The sequence below is a fragment of the Aythya ferina genome, assembly GCF_964211825.1.
Source record: "Aythya ferina genome assembly, chromosome: 7".
NCBI classification, from domain to species: Eukaryota; Metazoa; Chordata; class Aves; order Anseriformes; family Anatidae; genus Aythya; species Aythya ferina.
Window position 1 is genome coordinate 31,564,239 of NC_140302.1, and position 20,604 is coordinate 31,584,842.

At 42.6% G+C, this 20,604-nt stretch overlaps 2 protein-coding genes across 4 annotated transcripts in view; both read right to left on the bottom strand.

Annotated features, from left to right (window-relative positions):
* CACUL1 (CDK2 associated cullin domain 1) overlaps nucleotides 1-8,523 on the bottom strand; it is a 46,879-nt gene extending 38,356 nt beyond the window's left edge. For both annotated transcript variants that reach the window (XM_084524923.1, XM_084524924.1), the window contains exons 1-2: nucleotides 8,088-8,523; nucleotides 2,417-2,543 (exon numbers count right to left, since the gene is read on the bottom strand). In XM_084524923.1, the coding sequence (XP_084381049.1) occupies nucleotides 2,417-2,543; nucleotides 8,088-8,352 (392 nt within the window). In that variant the 5' untranslated portion in view covers nucleotides 8,353-8,523. The remainder of the gene's footprint in view (nucleotides 1-2,416; nucleotides 2,544-8,087) is intronic.
* A 211-nt stretch (nucleotides 8,524-8,734) lies between these two features.
* The window catches only part of LOC311439357 (uncharacterized protein), a 95,787-nt gene continuing 83,917 nt past the window's right edge, over nucleotides 8,735-20,604 (bottom strand). Inside the window, exons 5-6 of one of the 2 annotated variants that reach the window (XM_084524932.1) lie at nucleotides 14,678-14,777; nucleotides 13,186-13,423 (exon numbers count right to left, since the gene is read on the bottom strand). In XM_084524932.1, coding sequence (XP_084381058.1) covers nucleotides 14,727-14,777 — 51 coding nt within the window. In that variant the 3' untranslated portion in view covers nucleotides 13,186-13,423; nucleotides 14,678-14,726. Of the gene's footprint in view, nucleotides 8,825-13,185; nucleotides 13,424-14,677; nucleotides 14,778-20,604 lie in introns of those variants that run through there. The other variant, XM_084524933.1, reaches the window with a different exon arrangement.

A 20,604-nucleotide genomic window follows, 5' to 3' on the forward strand; every position in this document is an offset into this window, starting at 1 on the left:
CAGGGCATTTGTACTTTTTTATCTCAACACTTCTATTTAGAGGTTACTTCCCCATTTTCAGATCCTGTTTTCAGTTCCTGATTACAGGCTGACTCTGATTCATCCTTGCCCTGCTATTACCCCAAAAGAAGTCACCAGCTTGTCAGTCTTTTAACATAACCAAGCACCTTAACAAAGAGGGAAGACTCAAGCAGGACATTAGGAGATCAACATTTAATGAGAGGTATGGAGATTTGAGACTTGCAAGTTGTCTTGAACACTGATCTAACTGCATTACCTTCAGAAAGGACTGAGAGAATAAAACTTAACTGCTCACATTTCCTTATCTCAGTTTTCATTACAACTTTCCATCAATATTAAACCCTTTTGATAGGAAGCAACTATACTCGGAGATGAAAACAGTCAAAAAGCACACTTTGATAACTTATGTGTAAGCTGATCCACAGTAAGTATCTGTATACACACCTTAAAAGTTCTCTCCCAACTTTCACTGCTGTGGAGTAGACACCTACAGTTACCACCTATCACATCAAATATACTAGCTAGTGTGTGTCTATTAATGTATTTCACATTTGCGTTATAGAAACCTCGATTCCTTTATTCAGCACAATTATGATCAAAAAGGCCACTGTATTTTCAGCTCAATTTCACTGTAAAAAAATAAGATATGTAGCTGTTTGAACCACTTGAGATAAAAAACAGCCTATTTTTCAGAGTAAAGAACTAGCCTACAGAAACAGAGGATCTAAATCCTAAGTCTGATACATATTTTCTATAATACTCCAAGCAAGCATCATCAATAAATTCAATGAAAAGGAACTCTTTTTCTTCCATCTTCAATCTAGCTTGTCTAGACTGTAAGTCAAGCAAAAGGACACTCTAAAATTAAGTAAATAAATCTCTCAGCTGGAAGAGGCTGTGTCAGAGTAGCTACACCCACAGACATAATTTCAAAAGAAAACTTTAGAACTGACACGCTAGCTTTATGAGTAACACTAAATTATAACCTATTGTTTTGATAATAGTAAAAATTAATGCAATAGACATCTATGCATCACTACAGTACTGCATTAAGTGTCACCCTGACGTATAAGGGTTAAAGAGGAGGAACTTAAAACCTATTACTCCTTTAATGTGTGTATTTTTTTTAAAAGCACACCTACTCTTAATTACAGACAAGTATTAGTAGATGTTAACTGTTTTTGATGCCTGTTTGCACATAGCAAATTTCAAGCTGGGGAGAGGATTTTCACTGCTTACACTCAAGCTGCAAAACGCATCTCAAACCAAACTGACTGCCCTTATTTGCTATACAGATGCTGATGTCTAAGTCCTGACAACCGCAGTTCCAGAAGTCTGAAGAAAAAAGAGGAATTTTGCTGAAGTTTTTAATTGGAGATAAGAGGGAAGACTGAACACCTGCCAGTCTTGTATCTGGTTCCCTAACCCAAACAATTGACAAAGTAGCTACGAGCAAGTGGGCAGAAGACAGTAGAACTGAAAGGCTCCAGAACTGCCTGCCTTATTCCTTAGGGTGCAACACTAGGCTACTAGCTGTGCTGCTGGCAAGGGCCCGTAAACACAGCAGCAGCTCCCCATTTTCTATCCTGTTCACCTACAAAACAAAAATACCTGTTTCTATCGCTCTCATAAGAAACTATCAGGTCTCAAAAGCATTTAGTATGTTTGTCTAGAGTGCTAGCATGGCTTTGAAGCACATCCCCCTGCCATTCCCAACTGTGCACTAGCTCAGTCTGCAGGGCAGTTCTGGTGAATGAAGAGATTCCTTTCAAAGCAAAGTAAAGCAAAGCTCCAGGCCAGGCACAAATCAAGTGTTCTCCAGGCAGGAAAGCAGATGTAAGGCACTGAACTGCATGCCAGTCCTTCACACAGCTCTACCACACATGCATGCAGCAGGATGGTTGGTCAGAGGGGAATCAGACCCAATGTACTGATTCAAAGCACACAAATGACAATTGATACGGAAATATCAGTTGCTTCATCTTATTCCCCCACTTCTACTGCACCAAGCTGAATCCTACTGAATGTTTCAAAAGTTGTTTTGCCATGTCAAGTCAAACACCTATCATACCATTCTCTTCTTCCCCTCTGAGGAAAGAGATGTTGAAACTTCAATGCATTTCTTAATATATGATGCTAAGCAGCTGTGGTAGAGCTTACTTTAATGTTAACATTTTACACATTTTCTTCTTTAGCATTTATTCCTATTAACATGGGATATCAAGGCATTTATTTGTTACCCATTCCAACTATTTAAAAAATACTGTACTTTACATAACCTTCCCTCATCCCTCCCCATAAATACAAAAACAACATATGCATAGGCTGCAAGACAGAACATTTACATTTTTTTTAAAAAAAAAAAAGTCATGACACACTTATTAGATTTCCTTACCTGTATATTTGTTCATAGGAGATAGGGATGTAGTCACCAGGACTCTGAGTTAAAAGCTGATCTATGGCACTGTCCAACTTTGGCCAATATGTGCTCTTATAGTCTTCAATCGTTATAACATTCATTACTACAAGGAAAAGACAAAGCTACAATTAGTGGTTCTTTTAGTACAGCTTCAGCCAAAAGATCATAACCAAGTGAACTAGCTGCAATTCTGATCGCACTGATAAGCTGGCCTTAAAAAATAAAAAAAAATAGGAACAGCTCCCTTCTGCTAAGATAACCTCACCTAAAAATAAAGCCCACACTTGACTCTGCATCCTTTTATTTAGAAAATAATAAGAAATCAGAAAAGCTGCCAAATCAGTGCTTGGATAAATTTTAGGGGCCCAAGAGGCAGGGGAAGGGAAAATTAACAAACAAAATCAACTCCTAGGAATTTTAGCATGACAGAATTTATTAAACACAGTACATTTAAGTCACTTGACTACTAAGTTAGAGAACTCTGTGAGAGCCCAGAAGCAACAATTCCACTGAGTCCTCGCAGGCAGAAGAGCAAGCTTTGGCCAAGACTGACGAGTTTTCAGACTGGTCCTTCCAAGCAGCTGTATGAATTTTACAAGCCTCAGATGACACCAACAGCTTCCTTGGCCTAAAAGCTTACACAATTCCCTCTGCCTTCAATTGCAGTTAAGCTCCTGGGAGACTCTTCTGGATCCGCGTTTCAGTTCCCCCTCTATCTCCTTTTCCCCACAGGAGGCATTTACGTTAGCACCATCACTCCCTGATTTTACTCCAGCGCTTCCCAACTGCACCCTCTTGCGCAAGCCACAGGCACAGGAGAGTTTTGTGCTCTCTTTTTCAGAGAAGATTTCTGAACTACCTTCGTATATGCTGCTCAGTGCCAGCAGCAGCCACGTTAGAAGGGGCAGCACCTTTCCCTTCAGAGACCTACCTGCTGGCCTGTCACACCACCACTGCTTCACAGCAGCCACTCAAGAAGAAAAACCTCAGTAACTAACAGCACAAGCTGTACTTAACCTCAAAACTATCTACTCCAGGAAATCTGAGGGCATTTCTTCATTTCAACACCACGTGTGGGCCAGCATTACATGGAACAGAGACTACAGCTAATTTCCACCCCAAACTGCCGGGTTTAGGCACCGCACAGAAGAACTACATTGAATAGGGACTCACTCTAAATACGGGTCTCAATGTACATCCACTGCTGGGTTTGGATAGCAAGATTTACAAAATGTTATCTCCATGAGGGCTTGAAGAGAGTTTGGTAGGTCGCTGTTGGCAGCATTACTAAGAACAATTTCAGAGAAGTTGGACAAAACAGTTAACAGCATCGTGACGAGAAGAAGAGTGTGAAGAGGACGTAGACTAAAGAGAGGTGAAAGCCAAGAGAAGTGTGCAATCACTACCTGTAAGAGCAGGCACTACTCCTACCACGAGCCTTTTGAGGGCATCCCAGCCAGAACCCTTGCTGAGCAAGGCATCGAAGTGTAAATTCACCCCTTGCCCATCTGTGTGGCAAGGATCTGCTCCAGTTCTCAGCCCTTGCAGGGTGCCAGCCTGGGGCAGCTCCCACCCGGGGGCCTTACTACTCCCACTTGCACTCAGTAGCAGACTTTGAGGATTTGCATTTCCCCTGGTTACCCAGAAAAGGTGGATCTCTGCAGCAGTGCTGCTCCGCAGAAAACACTGAACTGCAGTCAGCAGAAATCTCAGTCCAAATCTTGGTTGCGGATTTGGATGTGTAACACCCACATCTGGTTTAACATATTAAGTTCTATTCGTTTAAGAGAAAAGGAGCAAGGAAGAACAGAGAACACTGCACAAGGTAAGTATTTCTTTTAACAATGTGGAAATAGAAGGAGGCGGCAGGTAGGAAGGCCTGCCCAGTAGAAGCACTCCACAGATAAAGGTCACAACACTTATGACAAGCCCCAGCAGGTCTGCAGGGAAAACACTCATGGGTTCCAAGTAACTTCCTAGAAAAGCTTCGATTTTATTCAAAAGACTCTTACAAGTATTATTTCATTTGATTTCCACACTCCATTTCTGAAAATAAGCCAACCGCAATGTTTACAAAGTTAAGAGTCCAAGGACTACCCATTGAACAATCACTATTTTTATTCTCCTAATCCAGAAAACAAGCTCCTTTCAAGTTTCACCAGCTGCCACAAGCCAGCAGTACCCTTTTATTTTTACAAACACACACACAAAGAGCAAAGGATGGCTCAAAGCAGTATCCTACAGTTACAAACTCCGCAAGAACAACCTCAAGGCCAGGAAGAAAAGGAGCCACAAACAGAAGGAAAGAAAGAATGAAAAAATATGGACCCTCTAAAAACATCTTTCTTTTTTTTTTTTCTTCACATCTTTTTAGGATGACATCCTTAAAGTTTTCCCTACACTAGGTACTCAAGATTTAAAAGAAATTTGTCCAAGAGCCTCCATTTCCATTTTGCAAGGCAAGGGTGATTCTAAAAGATGAGCTTCATTTCCCTGAGACTTACATTTCTGGGAAGTGACACAGGCATTTTGTAACACGGCATGCTAGAATGCATGATTTTATCCAACTACAGCAAGTTTGATTTCTCTCCCTGCCCCACCCGAGTCTGATTCAATGGAAAGGAAGCCAATATTCTCCAGTGATTTATGTTTCACAAGTAAAGCTAGAGAAGCAACTGATGCTTTTCCACACACTAAAAGGTTCAAAAGAAAACCTGTGCAAGTCAAATGCAGCAGTGAAATCACTTAGGTGAAAAAGAATATGCATGAGCTTCATGATAGCCTAGATATTTCAGCATCACAGCTGTAACTGAAATACAGCCTGCTCCAAGATATCAAGCAAAATGGCAAAAACACTAAGTTAAAAAAAATCCCAGAGTAGGCATACATTGCCCAGAAAAGCATTAAGAAAAACTTACAAACTCACATTTTTTGCATAGCTCAAAAAAAGATGCTAGGAAGGTAAGAGGCACAGAACATGAAGAACGGCATAATAGTATAAATCAGTGATACCACTGATTCTGTTATTTATGTGAGGCAACTTTACCTGAACACATACCCCAAAAGTTTACTATAGTCGCATAGAAAACCTGTCCTTTTAAAGCTATGGCTAAAAAAGCAAGGGATGAAGGCGTAGGTGTAAGGGAATCCAACCTACTGCCAACGAAGCAGGCATTGGTCCATCAATTTTCCATCATTTACTCAGTCAATAAAAACAGAAGCAAGACATCTCTCAGAAGTTTTGATTATTTCACCTCAAGAGTGAAATATATGAAGCTTTATTGCTTAATTAGCAATGCTCACTACAATCCGAAAGTATTTCGTGCAAGAGTAGAAACTGCAGACACGTGCCTGACACTAATTTACAATCTCATGGCCACCACTGGAGCTCCACGCTTCTCTTCTCCTCACTTCTCACACACACTTGCCAAGGAGACTCCCTGTAAACCCTGCCCGAAACATCCTAGCAAACCTTAGCAAGTCCATGAATCTGCGACCTTCAATTCTTTCCTGGGTTTAGTGATACTTTCCTTTGTCTGCACTAAGGCTGGTTAGCAAAAGAAGCGTTAAACTCCTTGTTTTTTCCTGACACAATCTGTCTATGCTGTGTTAAACTACATTATGCAACAGGGTAGGCAGAGATTTAAGGGATATGCTGGCACTCACAGCCTCACGTGCCCATCCGAAATGAGACTGGCATTAAATACATTCATAATCACCCTTGCTTGAAAAAGGATGAAAAACGGAAAGCTGCATTTCCCCCAATTAGGGTATGCTGCCATTGCTAGCAAAAAGTGGTTTCCCTTAGAGTACTAAAAGCTCTTGCTCTGATTTCCTCCCTTATGACCTTTATTTTTCTTAATAGCATCACTTTATAAATCCTTGGCTATGATTGAATCGAATCAATGTAAACAGATTTAGTTATAAGTTTACTACAACACGGAAAATTGTCTTACATTGCTCTAACCAGAACAAAAGCTATTAAATGAGCTATGCATTATGATACCTGATTTCTGATTTTACTTCTCCGTCTCACCCAAATCTCAAGGGAGGAGAAATGCATTTGCCTCCCCTAGAAAGATTTTGAAGTTTCCATCTAATCTTCTTCCTCCTTTAATGTGCAAGCTGAATTAGACCAAAAAAGGGCCTGCTTGACTGCTGTAGTCTGCGACCAAAAACATGAACAAAAGCAGTAAGCTGCAAGTAGTTATATACTAAGATATAGCAATGTATTTATTTTGTTTTGGAGGAAAAAATCTGGATGGGGAGACCAACCTGAACATCACTGGAGCTCCAATTTACCACAGACAGCACCGCAGGAAACTGTCAGCCATCTGTGCTCTTACAGCTCACCTGCAGGACAACCTAACCGAGCTGCATACTGCTTCGTGCTCTGCTTCGTGACACAGGCAGGGAAGGAGCCCTTTTTCTGACGGGCCTCTTCCTGCAGGAAAGACCAGACAAACTTTCTTAACCAAGCTCAAGCCTGACAAGCAGCTTCTGCAGGCATGCTCTGCCACTGGGAAGACACAGCAGGCAGAACTCGCACGCTGGCTCCCTCCTCACTGCACGTTTACCTCTGAAGTGACCTCTCGCTCTTTTTCCATATGTGGAAATTAAAAAAAGAAGATTGAGGGGTCAGTCCCCAGGAGCATCAGGATTAGAGCATGCGGGATCCCTGCCCAGCACCTGTACCACATCACCGGACTCGTGTCCTTCACGTACGCACACCAACGCTACCAACAACAGGCAAACGTGTACAAAAAAAAGCTCTACTGACCGTATTACCTCGCCGAGTTTTGTATTTTACAAGGCTTAACAAATGCTGAATATCACTAAGACAGCTGTCGCGTTGGGAATATCAAGGCCGGAGAAGTGAAAACGAGAACCCAGAAGCCACACACGCAGCAAAATCACGCAGAGCTTTCTCCTCTGCCCCGATGATAGGCGGAAACTCACCTTCCCATCCGGGGAAGGTCCAAAGTTTGCAAACACTTTCATTCAGGAAAGTGAAAGGAAGGAGGGAAAGCTCAATCTCTAAATTTCTGAACTGGAGTTCGGCAGCTCGCTTCAGCGACGCCAAGTGACATTTCGTTTCAACCTCCTCGAGTGTTGACGAGCCACCCTCAGGTACCTGGGGCCCTGACGGCAAGGCCGGCAGCGAGCCAGGCAGCTGCAGGAATCTGGGAGCCTCGGCTTCAAAGCAGCCGGGCTTGGCAGCGAGCCTGGAGCCACGAAACCCGGGCGGGCAGGGAGCCGTGAGCCCCAGCCTCTGCCTCCTGGTCGGCTCCAAAGCTGAGGAACTACGGGGGTCAGCTGGCGGGGAGGGGAAAAAAAATAGGAAAGAAAGAAGAATGGTGCAATTCCCATCAAACTTTCAGCATGGCAATCGCTGGTTACAGGAACATATGAGCCAAATGTGTGCTTTTTGAGAGCCATGAGAGAACAGGGCCCACTTTGCCTGGAGAAACACCTCGTGTAAACGCCAGCAGAATCCGGAGGAGCAGCAGCGAGACCTCCCCTGCCCCTCCCGAGCTACAAGGAGCCCCCACGTCCCCACCACCCACCCCCCACCCCTCACCCGCCTCCCCACAGCCCCTCAGCCCCCCGACCCCCTCCCCATGCCGGCGGGGGCAGCCCCACTCACGGAACTTGGAGGTGGAGGCGTTGATGTTGATGGCGGCGGCGATGGCCCCGGCGCCGGGCGCGGCCGCCCCCCTGTGCGCTGCCTCGGCCGGCCCGGCCAGCGGCGGGGACCCCCTCAGCAGCCTGTCCCCGAGCAGGTGCCGCTCGTAGCCGCCGCCGGAGCCCCAGTTGTTGTGGTTCTGGTCGTCCATCGCGGCTTCTCCTCCTCCTCCTCCTCCTCCGCCGCCGCCGCCTTCCTCCTCCATGCTCTCCTCCTCCTCCTCCATTTGGCCGCGCTCAGCGCCCGCCGCCCATGGGGGCCGCTCTCGGCTCCGGGCACGGCCCGCGGGGGCCCGGCCGCGTAGTGAGGAGAGGAGAGGAGAGGAGCTGAGCAGGGCAGAGCGACAATTTGCGACAGACCAGGCTCCAGCGGGCAGGCTGGGAAGTGTAGTTCCTATGGAGGGGTGGCCCCGCCGCCATCAGAGGGTGGGGAAGGGGAGGAGGCGGCCTCAGCGCTGGGGGCGGTCCCGGCCGCCCCTCAGCCGGGACGAGGCCTGGCCGAGGGTGGTTGTGTTGTCCCGAGCTCGCTTATATTTATAATAACGAATAAATTGTCTCCTTTCCTTCAAGTGTAAATGTTCCAGGGCTTGTTTATGCTCGCAGTCGAAGGTTCTGGCTGCTTTCGTGGATGAAACGACACCAGGAGATGTGGTTATTTTACTGAAAACGGACTGCTACTGTGTGGGTTTTCGCTTTTCCCTGCAAAGCAACACGAATAAAGTTGTTAAAAGCAGAGGTGTCCACTCTATTTTACCATGTCACAAAGTTTTCCTATTTCATGACAGCAGGTGCCATTGATTCCACTGCGCATCAGAACAGTCTTCTTTTGAGTTGAATTTGAACCCAATTTGTCCCCACTGCATTCTTTACATTTACATTTCACCTAACAGTATTTTCCTCGGTTATAAAGATCAAACTCTGTGACCACCAGAGCTTTGTTCACACCAATACGCAGTGCTCGGGGACCGAAGGCTGCCTTGGTGCACCACACACAGAGCCCAGGTGAGGGATTCACACTCCTGTTGTGGTGCTTGACCTGTTGCTGCCTGCAACTTAAACACAACTGGAAAAAGGACGGGATTTTGTTGTTTCTGTTCGTCACTTTTGCTGCATCTTTTGCTGAGGAGGATGTGTGATAGCGTGCAAATATCAGTGGAGTCACTTACAGTGAATATTAAACTTTGAAAGCTAAAGCAGCAAACCATTTTTAGCTTAGCTACGTGTTGTAATTTTCTGATAATTACAAAGAAACACGAGTAAGGTTTGCATATCTTCACTGCGTCAAGAAAGACGTGTTTGTGCTCTCAACCTGCAAAGCAACTCCGTTGTAGCCTCCTACTCATCCACTTCCACTGATCTCAGCAGCTGCACTCAGGTTGGCAGTATTTAAGAACACTGTGACCTGAGGAGAAATCAGGAACTTATCAGTAGGTTTTATCTTGATTAATTTCAGAAACTCTCATGTTAACATCTAAGAGCAGTAAGAAAAGGCAAGACAAACACAGTATTTTTCAATTCTACTATTTTTTATATTCTGTTTCATAGCCTCGTGTTGCACACACCAGTTATTGTTGCTGTCTCTGTAACTTACTGGCCAGCTTGGGTCTTTTAATTTTCTTTGCCATGATCTTTAAAGGTACATTTCCTTTGTAATCCATTTCACAATGTTCCTTGCACCATGACTACACTCACTGCACTTCCTTGTGGCAGAAGTCCAAAAAAGCTTGGGGAGTACTTCACTATGGCGTTCTCTGTGTAGCCTCCTCTGTTGCCTTATGCAACGAGCTGTCTCATCTTACAAATTAAACAAGGAGCTCTTTCTTTCCTCCCATACAGCAAGTGGCAAGCTGAAACAGTAATCTGTGGCTCATGCTATTTAAACACGACTGCATGCCGATAAAGGCACTGTCAAATATTTCATCATTAACGAAGCACCTGGTTTTGCATGCGCTTCAGACTTGTCCGTATGGTTTCCTTTTTTCCTCGTCAGTGTGTGAAAGTTTGACTTAGGCTTAAATATGATCTTTGCAAAATTATATTTTGCAATACCACAACTATAATTATTAAGTATATAAGTATAATTATTCAGTATTAATTGAGAACACCACATACAAATGCAGTTTTGATAAGAGCTTCCAGAGCATCTTCACATCTCCATAAAATCCCTGGAGATGTGTGACTTGTATTTCTTGTAATTAGCTCATTGGTAGACTATTAGTACTTTAGCACACAAAGCAACATGCTGATGTCAGATTTGCAACAACACTTTTATTTCAAACTGCTGAATCCATATTTAATTATCTAGATGAGTATCTGCTTCAGCTTCTCTTCTCGTCTTCTGTTTCTTTTCTTTTTCCTTTCTTTTTGTGGAGGTAGCAGGTAAATGTTATACGAAACCTATTGATAAAGGATATACACAATGCTTCCTGCTATTGATGCTAAACAGTATGAGATGAATAATATTTTTATTTTAAAATAACCCTTTTTTTTTCCTTATTTCCCAAGTGCACAGCCCACTGAAGTCAATAGGAAAATTTTCATTGAGTTAAATGGGATTTCAATCAAGTCCTAACACAGCAGGTAAAATGCTTTCCAGATTTATAGCTCTGGCTCTAAACACCATAGGAAAAAGGAAGATAATTCTGAAAAGAAGTAAATACAAATGCTAAGCAGATCCTTAAACAGTGCTCTGTCAGGAGGAGCATGAAATGTTGCTCTTACCATGGCAAATAAGATAGCCCTGTGCAGAATACTGATGGAGGATGGACAAGGGAGGTTCAAGTGCCTGTTATTTTTGAGACGTATTTTGGCAGTGTCCAGGAGGTGACCTGCTCAGGCTCAGTGAACTACTCGTCCCTCTGAAGCCTGGCAGTCTGTGGCAGTCCCCTTCCAGCAGTGACTAGCACTTAGGGCAAGCTGATCAGTGTACAGTTTTCGAGCAAGTGCAGGCTACATAAGGCAGGCTATGGAGAGATGACCCTTAGCATTTCTTTGACTATATACAGACTGCAAACACATCCGTCTCATTATATTACAATCTCGTAGCTTGTGGGATAAGGCCTTGAGAACTAAAGGCATTTTATGATTTAATGACACATTTTATCAGCAGTATTGATTTCTGAGCAGGAAGGAAACACGGCACAAGCTGAAATCAACTGCACAAAGAGAAATCATCCTTGCCATCTCCCACAGGCAGAAGAAATCTAAAGAAGCAGCATATTTTAGAAGTAAAGAAATCCCAGCTGCGCACTCCCCATAGAGCGGGGGCGTGCTGATGCCCAGTACCAGCCGTGGTGGGGGAGAGAAGCACCCACCCTCCAGGTAGCCAGGGAACAGCAGTGTGCAAGCTGCTGGTCACAGCCAGACACAGTGCTTCAGGGCATTTATTTGTCCTTTCTACCCCTGTGATGTATAAGAAACATACATAGGTATGTTCCTGTTGCACAGAGCAAAACAGAAATTCATAGAGGAAAATATTTGCACGTCACATTAAGTATTAGTGGAAGATGCTAATTCAAGAGAAATTAAATGAAACTTCAGATTATCGGGGACAAACAGGAAGAGACAAGTGGTTTCATCCCTGTGTTGTGCCAGAGTCAAAAAATATCCCCCTGAAACTCCAAAAAAGTCATAGAGGACACACTGTGCTCTGCTTGTGGCTACCCTGGGGGTATATGCAAAACCTCCGTGGGATAATTTGTACAAGGGTAAATGGAAAACTTATGTATTAGGTTTATGTGTGTACCTGCTTATGTCCTTCAGCACATAAGGCTGTGTTCCTCCTCTCCAGACACAATGAGATCAGGATCCAGAACTGCGTGAAGCTGTTTATAATGCAGATATACCTCCCAGCCAGCTCCCTTTTCTCTGCCCAGCCGCCAGTGTCAGCAACGTATTTAAAGCACAGTGACTGCTGAGATTTTTCCTACTTCTCCACTAGTGGTCACCTTCCCTGCATGATATGTTCTTGATGGCCGGGCCCTGCATGCACTAATAGGCCTTAATTACCCTGACCAGCCTCACCTTGCACCCTCACCCCACAAACTCTCTGCCCTTTTGTCCAGGAGCTCAGGACTGATGGTTCAGCCCTTCCCTGTACTGTTTTGTGTCCTGTTACCTCTCACTGCCAGGTCTCCCTGTGTTACCTTCCCTCTAAAACTATTAGACAGAATTATTTGAAGGTCTGTGTTGCTCAGCTCCTGGATGTGAGGACAGCTCTGGGTTCAGCCCATGGGAACAGGCAGGAAAAAGACTGAAGAAAAGCAGAAAGATGGATGGTGAATGTATCCTGTCATTTTACAGCCCATGTATTTTGCCCATTGGATTCAGTTTTACAGCACTGATACAAAGCACAATTCTTTTAGCATAATCACACTGAAAGCATTTTTGTGGCATGTGATACAAGTTAATCCTTCTTACTGTGGACATGCCTAGACTATTCGGCCCCATAAGTCAATATCAAAAGGAACGCACACTTAAAAAATAAAGCCTATTGGCTATTATTGATTTGGTTGTTTCTTGAGTCTTTCATCAGCCAGTCCAAAAAGTGTGGTTAAAACCCTTGGACCAAGGGACTGTGTGTCTCCGGGCCATTGCCATCCAGAGCTCCCAGGACAGCACAGCACACCATTTTCCCATGTAACAGGCTTAGGCTCTTCATCAGCACTGGTGAATTCAACACAGCAAAAGAGGGCAGAGGACATTTCACTGAGGCTGTTTTTTATGGCGTTAGATGTCAGCACGCTCCCCCGGGGCAGGCGGTGCTGTGCAGGTCATTACCCACACAAGTGCATCCAGTGGCACATACTTATAGGGTATCATTTGGCGATAAACACGACAGCCCCAGTTTTATTAAGGCAAAAGGAAGAAGCAAAACAGCATGTAAATTTTCTGCCGTTTCATCATGTTTTCTCATTTGACTTGCTCCATTATCTCCTGGTAATCTTCTGCCATCCTACGTCTCTACGCATGTGTGCAGGCTATTGTAAGCCCTCTAAAAGCACACCATTTATCAAACAAGTGCTCCTTGACTAAAAGCAAAATGAAACTCAAGGCTTCTCAGAGCAATTTGTTTATTGTGTCATTAAGTATTTCATTTCTTTCTTCCAGTGTATTCAGAGAATATGCATGAGTCTGTGAAAACTTCAGCTCCAGTTAAACAAAGCTAAATAATAGAATATATCACATAATGGTTTCTGAGAATCTGACGACGCTTTTTTTTTTTTTTTTAATTGCACTAATTTCTTTATGATTTAAATCTTGATCCAGGTATCCAGGTTCCCCTTTCCACTTCGTAACCTGAGAATTCAAATACAAAGATGTGTTGGGTATAAAAGCACAACAATTTTAGTAATTTTTTTTTTTTTAAAAAAAAAAAAAAGGATTTTCTTAATAGTGAGCAACTTGTTTTTTAAAGGGACATTACCAATACAGGTAGGCATAAATATATGTATGGGAGTTTTATAGACTGTCCCCAGTTATGTGTAACAGCAGCATTGTGCTGGTTACAAAGAACCATCCATGTAACAAAACATTCTGGTTTGATTTTTTTGCAAAATAATAATTAATAATAATAATCGTAACAACAACAACAATAATAATAACAATTTAAAAATAATAATAATAGAAACAAAAAAAAAAAAAAAAAAAAAAAAAAAACAGTATAAACATTGATGGGCAGATCATCCTGCAAAGTGAACTGTCATTCGCCTAGAGGTGGAGCCAGTCATCTGCAGGGCTGAAGCACGGAGGAATGATGTTTTGTGAGAAAAAAGCAGGAAAACTGAAATACTCGAAGTCAGATATTTTCTCGAGTAACGGCTGTATGTGTGTGATCACTAGTAGTGAGTGGCAGATTACTGGGGGTTTAGGATACCTTGTGATAGCCACAAGACAATTTTTGGGAAAGGAGACTGAGAGAGTGGAAGGAGGATGGAACAAGAATTGCACAAGAAAAGCAGTGCATAAAGGGGAGGAGAACAACTATGAGCTCCACTACAGAGTAATGCTTTGCTGCCTTCTGATGATTAGTCCTGCAAAATGCTTTTAAGCTTCAGGCAGCGCTTCTCTTGCTGTTTCAAAAATAAGTCTTTCTAGGAGATTTCAATCAGATAGTAGGAAAGCTTTCCCCATCACAGTTTTTTTGTTTGCTGTCACATCTAAGACATTCTTGGAAATAATTTGGGCACTGCGTATCCAGCTGGCCTGAACCATCAGCATGCAGCAACAGAGCTGGCGCCTAGTCTTTGTTTTGTATTAGATAGGGGATATCAACTTCCTCATTCTTTGTATTTTCTCTGGAAACAGAAAAACAGCATCCATAGTTCCCCCTGCTGGAAAATAATGCATTCACCAGGTCTAAGTTTTAAGCCGGATCGCCGTCTTTCCATAAATATGAGAAGCAGGGAAATATCAGTCCATTAAAACTTTCAATTTCAATAAGCTGACATGCTGGGGAAGGCTTTAATGAGTCTCTTTTTGGTTATCGCAGTTACTGCCTGGTTTCTTGCTTTGCTTTTAATCGAGTACTTAAAGGAAGCTCTACCCACGTACCCTGTGGATCTGGTGCTGCTTCCCACTTTCCATTCTGCATTGGTCAGGGTCAGATCCCTTCCAAGATCTCAGCAGGCCAAATTGTCCCCTTTTGGAAATACTTCAGGGAGAAAGGAATAATACAAATGCAAGAGGTTTTACAGACAAACTTAAATCAGAAATAAGAAGTGTGAGAGATTTTTTGTGTTCTTAGCCAAGGAACAAAGCCACAGGCAGACACCAGCCTCTAGCCCACATGATTACTGTTATTACCAGAGCAGCAAGAGGCCTTGTCTTAATCAAACTTCACAGTCAGTGCTCCATCCTCATTCCCCCAAATCAACCCAGTGCTTTGGCATCATTCACCAATTAAAATCTCGTCCTGCCTGGTTTCCTTGCTCAGTCCTCTCTAATCTTCTCCTTACTTCAGCCATTTCTTCCCTTCAGCCTGACTTTACCCACCCAAGTTCTGTTTGTGTCCCAAGCCTAACTTGCGCTCCTCCCACCTCCGTTCCTGTCAGTCATATAAGCTCAGCACAGCAAACCAGAAGGTCAACTTCAAAGAGAGTCTTTGATTTCTCTCCCAGCTCACTACGTTATATCCTTCCTTTACCTGTTTTCTGGGGCACAGTGCCATCCCCCTGCAATGAGAACCGAAGGAGAAGGAGGCTTTTAAAGGATTCCTAAAACTCCAGTACCCTTCAAATGTCATCTTCTGGTGCTACAAAAAATATCTGATCCATTCATGTTGTGGTTGTGCCATGGTAATAAGCAACATTAACAGATTACCCTTCAGGACAAGTAGTTTCTCTGCTCCTGTCCTTCCTCCAAGCTGCTCCTGACATTTTATTTCTAAGTCAGAGCCCTATTCACTTGGTTTTGTAGAGATGTTCTTTGAAGTCAAAGCAGAATTCAAAGACAATACTCTTTCATCTTAATACAGTAAAAGAAAAAAAAATGTGTTTTTCTGTTAAACAGCAATTTCTAAGTCATATTTCCTTCTAGGGCAACTTTTGTTGGCAGAATTATAGTGGCAGCAGAGCTATCATAGCATTCCTGATGCTTTACATTGCAAACTCTACAAGTTTTACATATGCTTAAGCCTAGAACAGAGGGACTTAGCTCTTAAACAGCTTAATTCATTGGTGCAATTTCTTTGATATACACCAGTTAAAATGCTGGATCCAAAGATCAAAGTCAAAAAGAAGATGCTACAAAACAACAAAGTGAATGGAAAACAATGCAGGAGCAAAGATAAACAAAACAAGCTTTATTTACAGAGAATAATAGGGCATGGGAAAATAAACAAATCACTTCTCCTTATGTGTATTCATTACTGAGGCTTCAGGCATGTGAAAATCTTACTACAACACTCACTGCTGTAATGCATAATTAAGAAAAGCACAAGGCAGGCTTCTTATTACAGGAAGAAATCTCAGCTGAATTTAACCAATTTTTCATATAACTTTCTTCAACACTTCTCTGTTGAGGTGTAATGAGAATTACCATATTGTAGGTGAGCTTTTATGTGTTTTCTTATCAAAGAAGTTAATTTCCATGAAAAAAAAAAAAAAAAAAAAAAAAAAAAGTAAATAAATCACTAAGGAGGAATTGGCAGAATTACACCAAATTATATATTTAGCAATCTGTTACTTAAAAGTAAATAAAAATTTAAATAAAATAAAATAAAATAAAATAAAATAAAATAAAATAAAATAAAATAAAATAAAATAAAATAAAATAAAATAAAATAAAATGTCAGTAAGTAGCTTCTCTAGTTGGGTAGCTTCAGAGACAGAAAATGACTCTAAGTTCCCTTTAAATGCTTCTTCTGTAAGCAAAATAGGTAAAGAAAAGCCTGTGTGACAAAAATCAGGGGAATTAGGTCAGCTTCTGGACACATCCGACAGTGCAAATGCAGCACATCTCTAACCTATACAATACCAAAATCATTTAACATGGTTGTTTTCAGGTCAATTTTCCATCACCCACCTTTTTTTTTTCCCACCAGAGGCCAGAAATAGCACCTCATAATTTATCTTCTATGTCAGGCTTTGTAGCAGCTTTCCCCTCTTGAGCCACTGAACGCAGTTTACTGCATCTGCTTTCCATATACACACTAGGATCATATTTTGTCTATTGCATTCACCTGTCAAATATTGTTTAAGAGAACATGCTTCAGATAAAGCTAGGAAAGGCTACATCCACAAGACTATCCTCCCTTGTGCTTATAATCCAGTGTGTTCACGAACTGCTGGGAAAAGCTCACAGAACTTCATCAACCTGCAACATGTTGCGATGGGCTGATGCTGCTAATTTGCACTGATGAGTTGGATGTCAGAAACTGGTTGGCTGGTAAATTTGTAAGTTCAAAATATACAGTTCCCTTGGACCCAAACATTCCAAATTTCTTCAGATAAATAAATAAAGGTGGTATCGTGACCTCTCTGGGAAATCTCTAGCGTGTCCCCAGAGCCTTCCCCAGTTCCCAGGTTGGGGGAATCCCCTCCATGTTCTGGCTCTTCAGAGGTGAGACTCAGGCGTGACAAGCCTGTGTCCCTCCCTGTCGTGACCTTTGTGCCCTGCTTTATCCAGGAACAAAAATTGGTTTCACAAGTCAAAAGAGAATGGCTTTTGGGCAGGTGCATGTTGTGGGCAGTCGGGAGCAGGCCCAGGGCCCAGGGCTCTAGATGAGGCCATGCTCTAGCAACGTGGCTTCTCTGTGCTATTTCCTCAGTAGCTGTGGACAAGATAAAAAGAACAGCTCAGGTGATAGGAGCGTTCTCCTGAAGTTGAATCACACTGAACCAGGTTATTTATCTGTTTCCACACCCTCACAGTTCGGAAGCAACAGACTGACAATTCCCATATCGATGCGTGCAGTGAGACTCAAGTCAATGGCGACTGGCGCCCGGCGGTTTGTATACTTTTATGTCAGTATCTGCCTCTTCATCTTTCAAAAAGCAGAAAGAGCAGCCAGTCCGAGCAGGAATTCAGCTGTCTTCATGATAAAAAGAGAAGAGTTCCCTTGAAGAGGTAAGTATTCAGCCTCTGCTTTGTTCAGCACCACCTCCTGAATAGCAGGAATTAGATTTGAAAGGTATGCTCTTTCGAGCAGCTCTTGAATAGGAAAAAACTATAGAAGACTGCACGTTTTTACAAAGAAAGAATGTGCTCTTCTCCACTTACTGATCCCTTGCTCAAAGAGCACAGAAATCACCTGCTGCAGGTGCCAGAGTAGGAGAATAAAACAAAACATAAAAAGAAAAATGGATATTCTGGTAGCTATGGAGAGGCTACGAGAAAAAAATCTAGGTCACTGAAAACAGGCAAAGCACAGGAAATGTTTTCTATTTCCACTCCCCTCCCCTCTCTACTCCCCCCAAAGCATAAATAGTTCTGTGCTGTGATTCACTGGAAAGCTTCTCCTTCCCTGCTGAATATTGAAAGAGAATATAATTGCTTTTTCCACATACCAATGATGATGAGAGAGACCAAGGTACATTTTCTACATAAATGTAAAAGCATATTTACAAAAAGCAATATTTCATTCATTAAAATCACTCCTGCAGGAGCTGGAGAGCTTCTAGCAGAAGTGACATCATCTCAGAACAAGTAATGAAAGGAAGACAGGAAAATAGAAATCACCTCCTCTTACTTTTTTACAACAAAGCCTACTTTGCAGCTTAACAAAATCTGCCTTTTATTTTCTCATAGTAGTTGCAGATTTGTTGAAATACCAGCCTACAGCTTGTATGTACCTATACCTATATATACTATTAATATATTTCTATATATACCCTACATATATAATCATAATAAAATTAATTTTCCATTATTCCAGCTGTGACCATATCAGTTCCTACTGAAATATTTCATCTTTTATAATCCTTTGCATTTTGAGGGTTTAGATTTAAACAATATTGGACTAAATTTATACTTGTTGGACTGATGCACACTTGTTACACCACTGCAATCAACAAACAGAAAAAGATTAGGCTTCAGGGATAATTTTTCAACAATGAACGTATGTAATTAGGGGTTGTGGCCAGTGAAGGGAGCAGTGGACTCTCTGTTACAAGCTTCTTCACTTAGTAAACCTGTCAGCAGGTGATGCATGCTGGCTCACAACACAGAGGTCCTTTCCAGCTCTGAAAACCTGTAGAAGTGCTCTCTGCTGATAACGTCCTCTCCACATGCACTCTTGCACACAGGATCAGCAGCAGACCTCCTAGACCTCCCAGGCGTTCATTCCAGGAGACCTTGCATCACGTTAAATCCCAGAACTCTCATGCAACTAAAATAATGGTGTGCCCTTGGTCAACAGCCATTTGCTCATTGTCAGCTCACTCCCTGTGAGAAAGGCACCACCCAGCAGCAGAACCCAGTGCCTATTGCACAGGGATACACAGCTGGAAGAGGAAAGTGATAAAAGTCAACGTGTACTTGTTTTTTTAAAACACCAAACATTCACGGAGCCAGAGAGATGTCCCTTTGCCTAGGATACACCTAGCTGTACAGCAAATGCAACACATCAATTGCTGATGTTATCAAAGGAAATAGCATTTCCAGCCACATGGGAAATATGTCAGCAAAACAAATGGATTCAAATAAACAGCAGCAGAAGGCACATAGAAATATTGATTCATGGCTTTTCATCCGCTGTCCTTTTCAAATGGTCCCTTTCCAGCACTCAAGCTGCTGTGATAAATGCCTCCTCCCCTTCCTGTATTCTTCACTATTGAGAATACACTTTGTGTGATTTTTTTTGAGCAGGGAGAAAATAATAGAGGAGGAAAAAAAAAAAATAGAAAAAATAGAGGGACCTATACTCCTTAGTGATTCTGGTTTTGAGCCATTAGTTTGCCCTGCTGTATCAGTCACTGCTTTGCACATCTCCCTAATACAACAATGGTTGATTTGTATCAAGGAGCTTCTCTGTAAAGGCAAGGTGTTTAAGAAAAATACTGAATAAGCATCATTAAGAGAAGAATATCAGTAGGAATGCATCAAAGGAAACAAGATCAAAATCACTCTAAAGTAAGCAACTGCAGCAACTGGAAAAGTCCTTCCCATGCAGACAGGTCACTTATTCAAGCCCAGCCTAAATCAAAAGTGAAAATTAGTCCTCTGTAGCTGCGGAGAAAAGAGATGAGAGGTCTCTTTACTGCTTGACAGACAGCCCCACCATGAAAACAATTACTGTCAGTTCTAGCAAAGGACAACACAAGGTTGTAGTTTCAGCTAATTCGTTCAAAACATCTGTGAGAAAAAAAAAATGTTATGTTCATTTTTTGATTTAAACCCACTTCCACAAGCACATTTGTGGCACCTAACACCAGAAGCACAGAAAGGATGTACAAATGGCTTTTGTGAGCTGCTGCTCTGTGAATGGACAAACTGAGCAATAGCAGAGACCTAGGGCAGCCTCAGAAACTTGTGCTCAGGGGCAGCTGCGGGGCTACCAGCAGAAGTGCCCTCTCCTGCTGTCCCATCCAGCCACCCCAAGGGAGCACAGCTTTCTTTGGCATTTGCAAGCAGACAGGGTTTTAGCAATGCCACCGATGTCAGCTCTTCACAGAAACATTACCTGAGGCTTAAATTAGCGTAAGCGTTTGAGGAGTGCCATCAAAACCTTACAGCTCCCCTTCAGCACACCTCATGGCCTGGCTTCTTGAAGCAGAGCCCTGCTGCCCGTGTGAGTCTTCCCAGGCAAGACAATTCATCTTCAAAACAGAGGCAGCAAAGAGACATTGCTGGTCTAGTCCCTGCACCCAGCTCAACAACTTGACAGTCGATACAGGAAGGCAATCCCATAGCAGGGAAGGAACACACTGCTTATCCACACACACTCTAGTTGCCCTTTTTTACAGCCATAAAAATGTCACTGTGATGGCATGAATAACCGCCCTGATGAATTTCAGGAGTTTCAACACATCCTTTAAAAG